The sequence below is a fragment of the Notothenia rossii genome (genome assembly GCF_949606895.1).
Source record: "Notothenia rossii genome assembly, chromosome: 4".
Classification (NCBI taxonomy): Eukaryota; Metazoa; Chordata; class Actinopteri; order Perciformes; family Nototheniidae; genus Notothenia; species Notothenia rossii.
The window spans coordinates 56,347,650-56,365,857 of NC_136902.1; the positions used below are offsets into that span (position 1 = coordinate 56,347,650).

At 36.7% G+C, this 18,208-nt stretch overlaps 1 protein-coding gene across 2 annotated transcripts in view; it reads right to left on the minus strand.

The window, feature by feature from the left end:
- Positions 1-2,107: 2,107 nt before the first annotated feature.
- The window catches only part of LOC307035316 (uncharacterized protein), a 60,482-nt gene continuing 44,381 nt past the window's right edge, over positions 2,108-18,208 (minus strand). The window contains exons 2-7 of one of the 2 annotated variants that reach the window (XM_079674462.1): positions 4,989-5,154; positions 4,430-4,754; positions 4,095-4,159; positions 3,714-3,781; positions 3,420-3,463; positions 2,108-2,206 (exon numbers count right to left, since the gene is read on the minus strand). In XM_079674462.1, coding sequence (XP_079530588.1) covers positions 2,146-2,206; positions 3,420-3,463; positions 3,714-3,781; positions 4,095-4,159; positions 4,430-4,754; positions 4,989-5,154 — 729 coding nt within the window. In that variant the 3' untranslated portion in view covers positions 2,108-2,145. The remainder of the gene's footprint in view (positions 2,207-3,419; positions 3,464-3,713; positions 3,782-4,094; positions 4,160-4,429; positions 4,755-4,988; positions 5,155-18,208) is intronic. The other variant, XM_079674463.1, reaches the window with a different exon arrangement.

Below are 18,208 nucleotides of genomic sequence, written 5' to 3' on the forward strand. Positions count from 1 at the left end.
CAATAAAGTTAATAGTAATATTATGTTTGATATTATATTTTATTAACTAGACCACATTCTAATTAATGATGTGAAATATAAACAACCCTTAAATCAGACTTCAGTTACACCTGAGTAAAATTCAGGGAAGGTGATTGTCAAGTGCCAACAATCAGGCGAGATATTTGATAGTTGGTGCTTGAAAAGACTAAACATTTATCTGCAGATCCCTATAAAGTATATTCATTACTTGTTATTCTCTACTAATAGTTAATTAAAGACTGTATATAATGGCTATTTTGCACATCCCTTTCAGGATTTCGATTTATTGACATACAGTATCATATACACAACTAAATAAAAAACGTTATGCAATGAATGAAAAGCTTGGGTTGCAGGTTCTTCAACAATAAACTATCATATTCTGCACATTCATTATACTATCTACCTGCATCTTATAAGAGTAAAATACATATAGTGCCTTATTAGTTTGTCTGTTTTGCACATCCTCCTATTAATATCTGTGTACATCCGGCACTAAACAGTTGTATTGTAGAGATCACTTACAGCATCTTCTTGATTTTTTCTATTCTTTCTATATTTCTATCATTTCTACTTTCCCCCTAAAATATTCAATAGCGTGCTTTAACCACTAGGTGTCCTTTTCTATATCTAGCTGTGCACCATTATCGGGTAAATAAAGCCTATTTACCAAATACATATCAAATATAAAATTCAGCCGAATTAGTATTTATACTGCAAGGAGACGTATTTTGTGAAAATAAATGTAAGATGTTGTTTAATTGTTGATATATTTATGATCCAGGTCACGTATTCAGTTTCGGCGGCAGTTATTCAGTTTGTCCAGAAGTCTTCTCGTCAGGGCTCTATAAATAAAGAACTATGGCAGATGTGTAATATTTAATGCAGCCGAACCGTGTATTACAATGCATTTATGTGATTGTAATGGAAACCTCTGTAGCAATGGAGAGTCAGGACTCAGAGAGACATGAGGAGAGCAGGAGGTTTGATGTCAAACACTGATGGTTTATTTAGGAGTATCGTCCGGAGAATTCACATCACATGTCACAGCAGCTAGAGGTTCTGACTTCACGGTAGAGTTGCCACGTCAATTCTGAAGAACTCTACCCTAGACCCATGTATTTAGCTAGTTCAGAAAGAATAATCAACATTGTGCATAACAAGATATAATCATAACTCCTCTATCAGCTGATCCAACAGGCAGGAGCAGGGAGACAGAACACTGAGAGCACAGCAGCCAAGGTTACAGGTGTGTGTGCTCACTCAGGACAGTTTGAACTGATAAACTGGGTCAAAGTTATGGACCTTGGAAAACATTTCCCCAACAGTGATGACTTCCAAAGAGAAAAGCAAGCACACTCGGAATAAAGTATTATTTTATTTGCTTGGCACTTCCGGGTATTTCTCCACTGGATCTCCATGTTCACAATACCGTGTAACTGTCACGTTTGAAGGGACGAAATCGTGACATCTTCACGTCTCCCAGCATGGTAAATCGTCACATGTTCACGTCTTGCCCTGATACCGGGTTGAATACAGCAGTGTTATCTAATCCTGACCCTCAGTGTATATTTTTGTGTATTTTGTAGTTAAAAAAGGTATAAAGCCCACATCTGAAGGCATAAAATGTTTTTATACCTTAAAGATCTCCTACAATCAAACAATCAATTATTCAAAATACTTGAGGCCGGAGTCCCAAATGGTCTCAGAATCTACACCTGAAAGAGGCTTCTGCCGGACAGTGAGCAATAAACTTTGTCCTATAAGATCTGTCGTTTTTGGAAAGTTACTGACCCTGACCAGCTATGGTTGTCCCTATAAGTTAATTTCTTAATTGATATCAATAGCAATGAGGAAAAAAAACAGCCTACAAAGTTGGGTTGTTGTCTTCGGGTCAAATCTGACAGATTTACTAGTTTTATCAATCATAACTTGTATCAATCACGACTGTATTGAACAATATGGTGAGTGCCTTGCTAACACTGTAAATGATGAAACAGATGTTTATAAACAAATACTTTTATTTTGATTTCAAATATATTTATATATGATTTATTTATGAGATTTTTTAAATAAACTAGTTTGTCAACAGAACTTCATAATTTACAACACAACAACGAACATTTAGGACACTGTCATGTTTATATTGATGTGCGGTTCCCAGGATGGTGGCCAGGTCTTTTTGCTGAAAGAAAAACAAGGCAAAAAAAAAATAGTTAGACATTTTTTTTCAATTTCTGAAATATGTTGAGTATACAAAATCCTTTCAAATGTCTTCTCAACCCTAAGAAGGGCCATACACATAACGGTCTGTTTTCAAATCCTGGATGCTAGGCCTGTCGGTCGGGCCTTTAGTGCCTACTCTTGTTCCGACTTTCCAAGGAAACTGAGGGTGATCCTTATGCTGCTAAGCTTCCAACCACCGAAACGTATTCACCTTTTTTTTAATTTTTTTTATGTTGTCTGTGGGACAGCAGTGTTTTAAAACCATACTGCATTATTTTAATTCTATGATAAGCCGTTCACCTGATTCCTTCAACAATAATGATGACCATAACTGCATATTGGACATTGTTGACATTCAAGCTGGTCACAATTTAGCATGTCATTTAAGTCTTCGTAACTATTATTAGTAAAAACACACTTAACAGTAGATTTAGGTGTTGACAAAGCTACATCTCTCTTTAGGCTATCACCAATGCCACATATTAAAAAGGGCCCAATAGTGCTTTTTGGGGTTTTCCAGTTCCAGTAGTGTGTTGATTACGTAATTGTGAATGTAAAGGGACTGCAAAAGCTTAATAGAAAAAGTTCCCCCAGAGTTTCTCTCCAACACACCTGACTGAAACTAATTCCTACATTAAACGTAATAGACTAAGGGGCGGGGCGTATCCAAGCGGTTGGCTCTGGTTTCAGACAGAGGGTGAAAAGAAGTGCCGCTGCACAGGCAGTACGAGAACAATAAAGAGCTTTTTGAACATTTAAGCAGGAAAAACGTAATACTAATGAACCTGGAAATTAACAGACTATGTTCTCTTTAAGTTCTCTCAGTCTATAATTACAAAGCAACCCTGATTTCTCGGATTTCTGAACTTAAAATGGTGCAGGTGCTTATTACATGAACTTAAATAACTCACAATTCATGGCAAAACTGACTTCTTAAATAGATAGATAGAGATTTATTGTCTCCCTTGGGAGAGATTTGCCTTGGGCAGTCGAGAGAATACACATAAACACAGGTATACATATAGAACAACCAGAGTCACAGATACACTTCAAAGATCACATGGCATACATAAGGTATACAAACATACAGGTGTACCCGTTACACTCCATTATTAATTAGGCCGAACTGTCAATTTATTGACAATTGAGTTAAACAAGAAATCTGAACTTACCATGCAGGGCAGGGCAGCCAATGGACCAGCACTTCTTTACAGCCCTTTGAAACAGAAGAGAGGACAAAAACTAAATATTAATTATTTAAATGTATAATTCAATACTTCATTGCATTTCATCCCCCAGGATTTTAAAATGGTAAATGTTTGGATTAATGTAAGACCTCCGAGAGAACAGCTCAACATGTAATTGTTGAATTTCTGACAAAATTCAACAATTTGAAAACTATTATGTTTGTTGTGTTGAAGGTCCATACCTGTTGTGTACTTCATGCAAACAATATAGCTACTAACCTTACTTTCACGTGTCTTTGACACAGATTGCACTGGAAACGTGTCCAGTTTGCTGTGATATTCACACACTGTAAAGAAACATGTAATTAAATTGTCCATAAATCCAAAACTTGATATCGTGTATGGTCTTGCAAACTTTTAAGTTGGATTTTCAAATTGAAAAACACCATTTGTAAGGCCTCAAACAAATGCATGTCATAATTTCCCCATACTTTATATGACATAATGCACCTCTTGGGTACCACAAATGATCACATAGTGAACCACAGATTATCTCCATGTGCCACAAAGATTTTTTTAGGAATCAAAGAACTACTATTATGTCAAAAGTTGTATATTTTTTTTATTACAGATCTGTAATGCCTGTATTTTTTTTCATACCTTTCTCCTTGTTTTGTTTTTTCTTGCCTCGCTTCTTTTTTGCTGATATTTTAACAGCTCTCTTTCTATAAAGAGAAACAAAAAACAAGTGTTAATTGCAATAGTCATGTGGTGTGTGCTTTGCAAACCAGGGAAGTACTTGCGAGAACACTTACATTTTAAGAAAAAGTTGGAAAAGCAAAGAGTGAAAAATCTTATGGCTTAGAGGCCAGTTGGTGGTGCTACTTTTTTTTTTACACTGGCGCTTTTTTTTTTTAACCGTTCTGCATCTCATATTGTATAGAGTCAAGATTTCCCTCATTGTTCTACATCATATATTCTATATTGATACCTACCTGTCGATTGCTTTTTTCTCTGCCTCAAACTCTTCTTTCTCCACTTCCACCACCTGTTCTTTCTCCTTGCCTGCCTCCATCTCTCCTGCCACCACCGGTCCAAACTCTTCCTCTAAGTCTTTCTGTCCCTCCAGCTCTCCTCTCTCCAGTCCTTCACTCGCTAATCTGTCTGTCTGTGTCTCTATGTCCCCTTCTGTCTCCATCTCCTGCATCTCAGTAGTTCCCTCAGGCTCATCCATTTCACCTCCCTCCCCCTGTTCTGTCTGGTCATCTTCTTCTCCAGTCCTTTCATGCTGCCCTAGACCCTCTGTCTCAGGATCCCATGCTTTGAAGTTAAACAAAGCAGACAAACAAGACATTAAAGATGTAGTGCAGGGTTGAAAATATGATTAACCAAAAATATTAAAGTTTAACAAAGAAAAAGGAATAAATGAATTGCCCAAAACCAATTTAGGTTGTCTAAAATATTATCTGACTGACATTTCTATCTGATCCATCTGGATAGGTAAACAATACAGGATTAAACTTAATAAAGAATCATGAATGTGCTGTGAACTACCTTCTAAAAAGCCTTCAAAAAGGCAAACCATTTTTTCCAGGACCGCATGGGCTACCAGTGGCAGCTCGAAGGGGCACTGGAGCTGGGCCGTCCACTTCTTATTTTTATTGTGGTACTTCCCCCAGAAGAGGAGAGGAAAGTACCGAATGGCCTTCAGTTTTTCGACCTTAAAAACAAAGAAAAACATATAGACAAACATCACACAAATAGATACAGACAGAGATAGATTTTCAAGGCAGTGTTAAAAAGGCAAGACTTTAAAAAAAGAGAGTTGGCAGTCCACTCTCTATAGCAGGGGTGGGGAACGTCCGGCCTCCGGGCCGTATACGGCCCGCGAGACCATTTGGTACGGCCCTCGAGGTAATTTATAAACACACGCAAAAAAGAAAAAAAATCAAGAAATCTAGACCGCAAAATAATTAAATAAGCTTGTTTTTCCTGGCCAAGGTCAGGGTCCTTGAACACAACACAAGCCTAACGTGTCATCACGTGGTATATGTCTCGTCTGACAGGAGTGTAGTTCTAACGGAGAGCACCAGAACGCGGCTCCGGACCGGGACTTCACAAATTGCGATACCCATAAGGAGCCGTACACATGCCGCAGTTTTTGCGTATCTGTGTCTTTAGTTGAAAGCCCAGTGGCGATCTGTTCATCTGTCATACTGATCATACAGTTAATAACTTTGTTGTTATTAGCATCTGGTTAGCTCGCTATGCTAACGAATATAAGAAGCTTTTTCTCCAACCAGTGAGGTAAAGGCACATCTTTATATGATCATTATAGTTATAGAAAAATAAGAGAATAAAGTAAACAGCCTACAATACTAATATGACAGTAAAAAAAAGTTGTTATTAATAAACAAGAATACAGTTTAAAAGGGAAGTGATTTGTAAAATATCCATAAAGAAATCAGCTTGCAGTTCTGTTTCATATGGGTGTTGAGAGATGTATCCATAGATCTCTTCATGTTGCTCTCAAAGTGCACCAGATTGATGCTTTTAACTTCAACATTTAAAAAAAATCTTCCTGGTGGTGTATGCCCCCCCTAGATCCGCCCCCCCACACTTAAATCATGTCCACATGGATATGAAACTAAATACATTTGCACACATCTTGTGTCCATATCTTTCTGTTTTGGTGGTCATGCCACGGTGCATGAATGTCATGGTCAAATATCTGGATTAAGAGGTTGCTTTTTCTTTGCACAGCATGAAAGAAAGGCGAAATGAATGGGCTGTGATTTGAGTTTTTTAAGCAGATGTTGAGTTCAATAATTTGTACGGCCCTCGAAGGATGTTGTAAAAATTGAAATGGCCCTTGAGAGGAAAAAGGTTCCCCACCCCTGCTCTATAGTGTGTCTTAATCAGAGGGAACCATCAGAGCAACACCACTACTATTTTTTAAAGAGACAATTGTGTTCCTGTTCTGTTTTGCCATTCATTAGCATCTGCCATGAAGTTATATTCACTCTAATACATTACAAGTGAACCAAAGGAGACACCTCTTAACCACACCGCATTGGCCATCGGCCATGTTTTTGTGGTGTGTCCCGCATCATTGGCATTTTTTGCCATTCCCAACAACCTTTGCTGATGATTCAACATGTTGAATTGGCAGCAGAGCTGTCTGCAAAATAAGCTAGCTTAAGGAAATCTGTGCACAAGAAGAAAAACGGACTTGAGGAAAACTAACTACTACAGTCCAAAGGCTCACACAAAGTCTTTTAATTTGTTATCTCATCTGGTCGTTCTATTACTCAGATATTCCCAACATGAAGCTGAGTGGAGAGTGTTGTGAAAATGTTTTAAAGGGTGTATCACAAACATTGCCTTTATTTCTAGAGCCTTATGTATTTTGTTGTCCCTTTTGAAATGAGGAAGACATACTTCTGCCTACTTCTTTTATGGAGAGTAAAATCCTCTTATGCAGGTGCAGAGTGGAAGTGAGAGTTGGCAGTAGGTTTTAATCTGTGTGGTGTTTGACCTTATGGCTTAAACGTAGGCAACGTGAGGATACCATACGTCGCTACTAGTTCTTTGATGTTGGTTGGTGAGTCAGAACATTTAGTCTAAAATTGCTTTGGGGGGTGGGGATGAATGGCAAACAATGTTGACAGGGCTAAAGTCAATGTTTCGTTTTTTATATTTATACTAGCTAATTATTTAAATATTGCAAATACATTTGGGTTAATGAAATCTTGACACATGATTGAATGACATTTCAAAAGTTGTTCCTTCCCTGTACAATATAGATTCAATTAATATTTCTCTAATGTTGTGGGACAGTAACCTTCAATGGCTGACCAAAATAAAATAAAATGTTTATTACCACCAGGGCAGAATTATCGAATATCTTCGATTATTTTCTCGACCGGTGTACTTTTTGGGCCCGGTCTTTTGCTTTCTGCCGGAAATCCTTCATACGGGCCGTGTGCCTTGATTTCAGCTCCAACATCTTCCCACACTGAGGAAGTGAGAGGGAAAGAGGGAGTAGGAAGGACATACTTACTTTTTCTGATAGAAAGACAGTTATAAACGGTTGGGAAACAAAGTATTGCTTATTTATTTCTTTTAACCATATATATTATAATATAATACTTCCCAAAAAAATGAATCGGAAAATGAATTAAATTCAACTGATTGTACAGACTGACAAAATATGCTACCAAGTAAATGTACCGGATCATTTATTCAGCAGGCTAACCAAGTTAGGATATCTAATTAACAGTATACAGAGGGGCCACATTCACTTTATCTAACTATTTGTAGCAATTCATATTTTAATTGACACTATGAATGTCCATTATATGGCCTCATATATAATCATAATAAAATATTATTCATTTTTTAAAATCAAAATATTGTTATTTAAAAGAACCAACAGTCAAACTTTTCAATGGAACAAGCACATGCAGTAAAGGTAATGTTCTAAAAAACACCTATACTGTGATGCACATTTGTGGAGTGACAAAACTCTTTCCGGCTTTTGTAAGAAAAAAGTCACCACTTTGTTCGCCACTTTTATTGTATTGGGTTTTGCAGAAAACAATGAGATATTTATAGGCAAAACTAACTGCCATTTATGTATGAAAATGGCTTTGTCCAAGAGACAGTATAATAGACTGTATTATGAATACTTTAGTAGACATATATATTTATATATATATATATATATATATATATATATTTACCTTTGTACATCTACGATTTGCGCAGTTTGATTTTTCCAAACAATGGGGACACTGTCGTTGATACATTATGAACAAAACAAAAACATCACATGTATCACATATAGTTATTGGCATGACACAAAACTAAAATTCTTCCATATAACCGTGTATGATTACTAAAGTCAAATGATGTAATCCAAATGATGTTGATTGAATTCAACTTCAAAATATCAAAGTTCAATTAGTAGCACTTTAAAATTCACAAATTCCAGTGTAATATCAGAAATAACTTTAAATTTCTGGTAATAGTCAGTATGTATTGTGTAATCTTTTTTTGGCATGATAAGATGTTTTCTATTAGCTATCATCATAAACCTCAAATCATGTTTGTTCATAAAATGTATCTGTTATTGCGTGATATAATGCATGTTTTTTGAGATAGAGACTCTACTGTAGTCAAACTAGTACTTAATATTAAATTGCTCTTATGTTCCTGAAGTAAATATTCATATATTCAGTTTTATTCATAATTGTCTTTTCGATTTTTATTATAGAATAATACACATTTTTTTATATTTCTATTATTCAGATACTCTTTCGAGCTACTGTTGATATGAATATTTGATGTTTATGCAAATTATTTGTATTGTATTTTTTATTTTATATTCCTCCTACATATTTTTAATTAATTTATAATGTCCAATAACACTGGGCTGCAACGAAATAATTTCCCAATTTGGGATGAATAAAGTATCTATCTATACACAATTCGTTTAGGTTAAAAGCAAGACATGTACATATGATTTAAATTATAAATTACATATCCATATAGGCCTACTCCTAAACTCACAGTTTATGTGGACCGGATCGTGTATCGGCTAGTAATGTCTGTTTAAATATCAATGGGACAAATATCTGAGCAGACCTCAGATTGGCTCGAAGAGTGAATATAAGCTTAAAAACACGAAATACTGATCTGGATTCAGTAAAGTATTATGTACGAGAATCAACTTAAACAGGGATACCAAGTGACATATAAGACTTACAGATGTATGCATTAACATGCCTTTTCCCCAAACATGATTTATAAGAAGTAAATCGCCACTCATTTGGGATTAAATCAGGTTGACAAATGCGTTTAAAGCGGGTTCAGTCAGCTACCATTACTTAATAACACTAACACAGTCTGTTCGTGTCTGGTGCTTTCACGGGCTAAGTAAAAAAAAAATGAAGAACCATGTCATAACATGATCAACTATGTTACTATCGATTGATTTTAAACTGCAACAGCTCCGTAAAACGACAGACGTTAGCTAAGGCTAACTCAATGATGCTAACTGAGCAGTTCACGGTTTAACTAGCAAATGATTCGCACGCGTAAGCTTGTATGTCGACACATGGTGCTGTGTAAAGTGATGCAAAAGCTGAAATCATTTTAAAAAACACTGTAAATGTCTTTATTACATTACAGAAAACGGGTTTACCTCGAGGAACTCCGTGTCAAGGAGGGTTCAATGTCGTCGTCGTCGTCTTCTTCGTCGTCTTCTTCTTCTTCTTCTTCTTCTTCTTCTTCTTCTTCTTCTTCTTCTTCTTTTAATGGCGAATCGCCTTCTCGAATTGGACTGCGCTGCTTCCAGTGGACCTTTAACGAAACGTGCTATGTGGGAAACACCATATCCCAGCGTGCATTGCGGCTACAACATCAAAATCATCGAGCTTGAACCGGGTCTACGTCTGTTTCCGGTGACTTTATTTTGAAAATCAGTTCCTGACAGACGGCTAAAAAGCCCAATATTATAGAATTAAACGAATAAATAAAAACAAGGATAATAGTGTGTTATTGTTTAGTAAATAACAGTGTGTTATTTAGAAAAGGATAACAAATTAGAAGGAAAAAAATATTAAAACAATACAGATTTCAGTGTTTTGAGGCTCTGAGCCCCATTTATTTTCCTCACGGACGGCAAAAAAAGTCAGACATTATACGATTACAAATAAAACCAATAATCGTGGCTTGATATTGAGTAATAACATGTTTTTATGGACCACACAGCTTCCGGTCTTCTCAGACACGACCGTATCCATTTGCGTCTCATATGCACGCAAAACTCGGACTCAGAATTCAATGGGAATAGTTGGCGTATGATAGGCACGCAAAATCGGACTTTAGCGTATCTATTGCACGCATTTTCCAATGTGTAAAGTCGTGTCATTTGTACGCAGACTGAAGAGAGTGGGTTTATTTTTTCTTTTAATGTTTATTTTATTAGCTTTTCTTTTTAATGACTGATTTTAAATGCCATTTTCTTAATGTCTTTCATTTTTTGTAAGGCACTTTGAATTGCCTTTTGTTGAAAAGTGCTATATAAACTTGCCTTGCTTTGCCTTGCCTTGAGTAGTAATATTCATCCCTCTTCCATCACATTAGTATGCATAAAAAAGTGACAGGTCACACCTCCCCCCATTATGCAAATGAGCTAAGTCCCGCCTCCCCTTTGATCAAGGTGTGAGATCTCAAGTAGGTGTGATATCCCAAGTAGGTGTGAGATCCGTCGATAGGAGGGGGGTGATGTGTATTCACAGGTGTGAAAAGCCCCCACTGTTGCGCCTTATGGTGTATAATAAAAAATGTTTCAATCACATTAGTATGAATAAAAAGTGACAGGTGGGCCCGCCCCCAAGTGTGTGTGTGTGTGTGTGTGTGTGTGTGTGTGTGTGTGTGTGTGTGTGTGTGTGTGTGTGTGTGTGTGTGTGTGTGTGTATGTGTATGTGTGTGTGTGTTTGAGAATCAGTCACGGATGTCTTCACATGGAGATGAAGACTCCTGTCTCTTAACACCCAAGGTCCTGCAGTCGGCTGAGGCTGTAAAAGTATAGAAAAAGCAGGTACGAGGGGGTTGAGAGGAGACTCTGGGGTGTCAATATATCCAGACCAAAATATGCGGATTCAGAGCTGATCAGAACACAGAAAGGCTGGGAAATTATTTTTAGTTTTTGTCTACTATTTACATGTTTGTAATGTGTATGTACATATTTTCAATGCCATCTCTCTCTGTTTCTGCTGATGTGTAAAATATACAAAATAACGTTTTATATACTTACTCTCTTGTTAAAAGGCGATGAAGTTTGCAGCGTAAGCCAGCCATCAGTGTTCTAGATTTTAAGGCTTCGCATACCTCAAAGTGTGTCTCAAAGTATCTTGGCAAGAGAAAAAAAAGCCAAAATTCGCCTAGGCCATTAAAAAGAAACCGAATTGCTGCTAAGAAATAAGTTCAGAAAGCTATGACTCCAGTGGAACACTGTTAGAGTCAAAAGTAACTCTCAATGTATTCAGACAGAGTATGCAGATTGGGGCTGATCAGAACAAAGAAAACACCTTCCTCGTCAAAAGTTAGTCACACACTCCTTTACTGTCACCCTTACCTCGTCCTATGTCAGGCCTTTTGGTGTGTGTGTGTGTGTGTGTGTGTGTGTGTGTGTGTGTGTGTGTGTGTGTGTGAGACAGGCCCTGCCCCCTCCTCCCCCCTTCCTGCCATCTTATCACTAGACAGAGGGGCGAGGGGTTCTCTCTAAAACACAGTGTCTGTAAAGGTGCGGGGAGACTGTCTCCCCCCTTCCTGCCATCTCTCTCTCTCTGTTTCTGCTGATGTGTAAAATATACAAAATAACGTTTTATATACTTACTCTCTTGTTAAAAGGTGATGAAGTTTGCAGCGTAAGCCAGCCATCAGTGTTCTAGTTTTAAGGTTTTGCATACCTCAAAGTGTGTCTAAAAGTATCTTGGCAAGAGAAAAAAAGCCAAAATCCGCCTAGGCCATCAAAAAGAAACCGAAATCCACGTTTTACAAATGAACAGACACAAATGCAGACTTGACTACTTAGCAGTTGATTAAAGCAGATGTGTCCTTTTTCATCTCTCAAAGGTTTGGGTCCTGTTCAACACTGGGTACAGAAATATATTCAATATACAGTCATTTGTACGTAAAGATTTTTTAAGTTGTAAGCACTTAGAAATATACATTTGACTGCATTTAAAGTGGCTGTAGACAACTTATCATAATGAAGTAGTTGATTGCACAAATTTGTAATAGATGTAAAATAAAGACGACATTAGCATTTAAATTGGCTCCCTATAAGACTCGCTTTCTCTATGAAATTATGTCTGATTCTGAGTAGTGTTATCCCTTTCACAATAAAAAGCCCAAACACAATACTTTCTGAATCACTGCAGGAAGTAATGTGCTAAAATGCAAATACAAATAGCTTACAGTAGCTCCCAATTAGTTGAACAATTGGAAAATCGCAAGGACTGTGGAAACACCTCCTTGCAAAGAATTGTGGATGCAAATTATGCAAAGAGGAAGAAAAAACATTCTATCTAAAGCTATATAACACAATCTGCATATTGACAGTATGAGTACAACAAAAACAGTATGCATGTTGATGCAAACGACGATGTTCAGTAAACGATCAATCAAAATCGAAGGATCCAATGTATTTTTAAATGGAGCAGAAATAGAACTAGTCTCCCAGTTCAAGTATCTTGAACAGGGAGTGTCATATTGGACTCGCACTTGACTTTTTTAAAGAAACATATCCAGAAAGTATCCAATACCATTAAATTCAACTTGCAACATTTTAAACAAATTAGAAATTTTCTTAACTGTCAATGCTGCAAAGTCATACCTCCACTGTATGATTCTATCCCACATTGAATACTGTTTTACAAACTGGTCGTTTGCTTGTGCCACACACCTGAAACCCATAGAACAGCTGTTCAAGAGAGCTATCCAGGTGTTTGACAGAAAGCCACAGTCCTACCACCACTGTACCATCCTTGAAAATCACAATTTCTTGAGTTTTTGACAATTTTATGTCTTTTAAAAGTATGTGTTTTAAAAAAAATAATATTTACATGGGCTCGCCCCCCTCCCCTTAGGGGAATTCATCCACAGAAAACACACTGGACGCAGCACTAGGTCAAAAACCAGAGGAGACTGTGAAGTCCACCACAGACGGACCACCTTTGGACAAAATGTCCTCTCCATTAAAGGCAGCTCATTGCGGAATAGCCCCCCAACCGAGATACGGGATTGTCCCACTCTCAATAGTTTTAAAAGTCAACTTAAAGAATGGTTGAGCAACAAACAGACGTGTAATCACCGCTAAATAAATGCACTTTAACACAGGGGTATCTCCTCTTGCACTTTATGTAGCGCTTTTATCTTATCTTGCACTTTATATATCATGGCTGCTACATTGTACTGCCATGTGGTAAATGCTTGTATGCTGCTCATGCTCTTTCTGCATATCATGTATTTATTTTTGCTGTATATATAAATGTCATGTTCTTATATGCTGTATGTGACGGGACTATAGATGGAAATTAGCTCAAAGCTAAAATCCGGCTCTTTTACACTTGTAAGCATTATGTTTGTTTTAAAGTGTTCATCAATGTGCATTACGGTAGCCCTGAAGAAAATGAAACATTAAAATATGTTATCGATGTCCCCATTCCCAGTTTGTTTTGGGAATAATTGCGATGTTTACTATGTTTTGGTAGCTCTTAACAAAACTGAATTTTTGTAAAAGACTGCGACTCTAAAAGGCAAGTTTGTGATTTTAATACTGTTTCGATGAAACAATACATTATAACATATTACGACTTTTTGCCATATTTTTAACACAATCTTTTTTTTGTTGTAGGGCTTCAAGATATTTTGCATGTCATGCATAAACACGGTGTCATCTTTTCCTTGAAACTGACGTGCTGCCCGTTTTACAAAACAAGTTATTTTTCTGCTTCTTCATCCTCTGAATTTTCCTCCCCCGTCCCTCTTCCTTCAGCCAGCACAACAAGAATCAAGGTGGATCTGTGAAATGAAACATCTCTTCCCTATTGACAGCATGCATCTAGGGCAGTAGGGTCTAAACCAATTGGCCAGATATACTAACATGTAGAACGTACGGTATGTTTGAAGACTAACCATTTATCCAGTTCAAGCTGTCTTTAAGATGTGACATTGCGCTCTGACTATTTCCCGTAAAATGGTGACAAACTATTACTTATTCTTAAATTTGACCTCTTGCTGCTTGGTTGAAAATGATCGATGAAAAATAACTTTTAAAAAAAAGACTCAAACAGTGAGGGACATTATACTAGTGAAAAAACTCTCAATTCTACAGATGACTCCCCCCATTCAACGCAAAAAGTCCCTCCCTCCACTCAGCAAAGCATATAAAACTAAAGAGCCCACTAAGACGACAGTTTGAAAACTAGCCATGGATCTGAGAAAAACCAAGTCTGATGTAGCCTACCTTTATTATCACCAGGATAACGTACATGGGCTTAATGAATGGATGTTACAAAGTAGAGGAGAGGATGTTCCCGAAGAAGAGCTCTCCTCTATATCATATCCATGTAAGGTCTTTAGGACAAAAGAGGACTATGATATCATGACATATGAAGAATATCTTTCTTTAAAAGATGGTATTATAGATAACCTCTATAGAAACAATATATCTCATACCACTCGCCAAGATCGCAAACGACATTTAGCAGATAAGAAAAGCAAAAGTAAAGAAAACCGAAGAAAAAGAAAAAGCAAAATGAAAAGGAGAAGAAAAATGAAAAGCAAACGCAGAATGCGAATGAAAAGAAAAGGGACCATAGGACGGAAAACGAAAAAGACAAAAAGAAGGAATGACGTTCATGCATTTATCTGATATAGAAAATGCATTCGTTTACTTCCAAGAGACCCATAAACATCTACTTGGGCAATGTGAATTGAATGATAAACCGATTACTGTAAATGAAAGGCGGAGAGAAGCAGCAGTGCAAATCGTTAAGTCTATTACCTTGTATGCACTACGACATAAACTTGGTAAAAGGTAATATGTTTTTCTGAAAATGGGTTGAATGTTGTGTTTTCAATTAAACAACCAAAACAAATGAAAATGTGTTTTATTTTTGCTTTCATGTATAGTAATAGTATTGTAAACGAAACATTTAAAGTGGTCCTAGAATCTTCATTTTCCGAAACATTCTGTAACATTACCGAAGAAATGAAACAAACATCAAAAGTGTATCATGTGCTCTCATTGTATGCTCTGTTTGTAGATGTAATGCATCTTTGTGTCAAAAACAGCATACACATGAATATTTTGACTGAAGTGAAAAAACTCCATCATGATATTTCCAGTAATCTGGGGAATTCTAGCTGGAGACGGTCCTGGGGATGTTACAATCAGTATAACTATTGAATTTGTGTGTGAAAAAATAAAAATGTAAATAGGAGATACAAAAAAAAAAGTTTTTACATTTTAAAAACTGTTGTCTTCATTATAGCAAGGGGAAAGTGTCTGATACATGTGTATTACAGTCCTTCACATACACTGTTGTCTTCATTATAACAAGGGGAGGGTAACAGGGAAGATGTATGATACAAGTGTATTGAAACGTGCGTATTATACCCCCACAGAAACACAGAAACACAGAAACACGGAAACACAGAAACACAAAAACACAGAAAAAACACTGAAACACTGAAACAACACAGAAACACTGAAAAAACAGAAACACAGAGACACAGAACCACAGAGACACAGAAACACAGAAACACAAAAACACAGAAACACAGACAAAACAGAAAAACAGAAACACAAAAACACAAAAACACAAGAACACAAAAACACTGAAACACCGACACAAAAACACTGAAACACCGACACACCGAAACACAGAACCACAGAAACACAGAAACACAGAAACACAAAAACACACAAAGACACTGAAACAACACAGAAACACTGAAAAACACAGAAACACTGAAACACCGACATACAGAAACACCGAAACACCGAGACACAGAACCACAGAAACACAGAAACACAAAAACACAGAAACACAGAAAACACAAAAACACTGAAAAACCGACACACAGAAACACAGAAAACACAGAAACACAGAACCACAGAAACACAAAAACACAGAAACACAGAAAACACAGAAACATTAAAAAAAAAACACAGAAAACACAGAAACACAGAAACACAAAAACACAGAAACACAGAAACACAAAAACACAAAAACACAAAAACACTGAAACACCGACACACAGACACCGAAAACACTGAAAACACTGAAAACACAAAAAACAGGCTTGTGTGCTAGTATGGTTTTTGAATAAACACATCAGTATTTAAAAAAGTCAAATAGTATCAGCCTCCCATCGACTTTTTAAAATACTGATGTGTTTATTCAAAAACCATACTAGCAGACAAGCCTGTTTTTTGTGTTTTCAGTGTTTTCAGTGTTTTCGGTGTCTGTGTGTCGGTGTTTCAGTGTTTTTGTGTTTTTGTGTTTCTGTGTTTCTGTGTTTTTGTGTTTCTGTGTTTCTGTGTTTTCTGTGTTTTTGTGTTTTTGTGTTTTTGTGTTTTTTGTGTTTCTGTGGTTCTGTGTTTCTGTGTTTTGTGGGTTTCTGTGTGTCTGTGTTTCAGTGTTTTTGTGTTTTCTGTGTTTCTGTGTTTTTGTGTTTCTGTGTTTCTGTGTTTCTGTGGTTCTGTGTCTCGGTGTTTCGGTGTTTCTGTATGTCGGTGTTTCAGTGTTTCTGTGTTTTTCAGTGTTTCTGTGTTGTTTCAGTGTTTTTGTGTGTTTTTGCGTTTCTGTGTTTCTGTGTTTCTGTGGTTCTGTGTTTCGGTGTGTCGGTGTTTCATTGTTTTTGTGTCGGTGTTTCAGTGTTTCAGTGTTTTTGTGTTTTTGTGTTTCTGTGTTTCTGTGTTTCTGTGTTTTTGTGTTTCTGTGTTTCTGTGTCTCTGTGGTTCTGTGTCTCGGTGTTTCTGTTTTTTCAGTGTTTCTGTGTTGTTTCAGTGTTTCAGTGTTTTTCTGTGTTTTTGTGTTTCTGTGTTTCCGTGTTTCTGTGTTTCTGTGTTGTTTCAGTGTTTCAGTGTTTTTCTGTGTTTTTGTGTTTCTGTGTTTCCGTGTTTCTGTGTTTCTGTGTTTCTGTGTTTCTGTGGGGGTATGATACGCACGTTTCAATACACTTGTATCATACATCTTCCCTGTTACCCTCCCCTTGTTATAATGAAGACAACAGTGTATGTGAAGGACTGCAATACACATGTATCAGACACGCTCCCCTTGCTATAATGAAGACAACAGTTTTTAATATGTAAAAACTTTTTTTTTTGTATCTCCTATTTACATTTTTATTTTTTCACACACAAATTCAATAGTTATACTGATTGTAACATCCCCAGGACCGTCTCCAGCTAGAATTCCCCAGATTACTGGAAATATCATGATGGAGTTTATTCACTTCAGTCAAAATATTCATGTGTATGCTGTTTTTGACACAAAGATGCATTACATCTACAAACAGAGCATACAATGAGAGCACATGATACACTTTTGGTGTTTGTTTCATTTCTTCGGTAATGTTACAGAATGTTTCGGAAAATGAGGATTCCAGGACCACTTTAAATGTTTCGTTTACAATACTATTACTATACATGAAAGCAAAAATAAAACACATTTTCATTTGTTTTGGTTGTTTCATTGAAAACACAACATTCACCCCATTTTCAGAAAAACATATTACCTTTTACCAAGTTAATGTCGTAGTGCATACAAGGTAATAGACTAAAAGATTTGCACTGCTGTTTCTCTCCGCCTTTCATTTACAGTAATCGGTTTATCGTTCAATTCACATTGCCCAAGTAGATGTTTAGGGGTCTTTTGGAAGTAAACGAATGCATTTTTTATATCAGATAAATGCATTAACATCACTTGCAAATTCTCTATCCTTTCACCCGCAACGATTATAATCTGCTTTGCTTGTTCTTCGGTTTCACCATTATTAGCTCTGAATGTAATCCTTTCTGGGGCTTCTTGTGCTTCTTGCGGTCTGTTGAATACCTGGCATAGGATTTGTTCAGCTGTAAGGAAAGGTACCATATAATTCTTTTCAAAAGCTTTGTCTATGTCGTCACATGTTTTGGCATATCCTTCGATGTAATGACAACCGACACTAGAATAGAGATCCTCCAACAG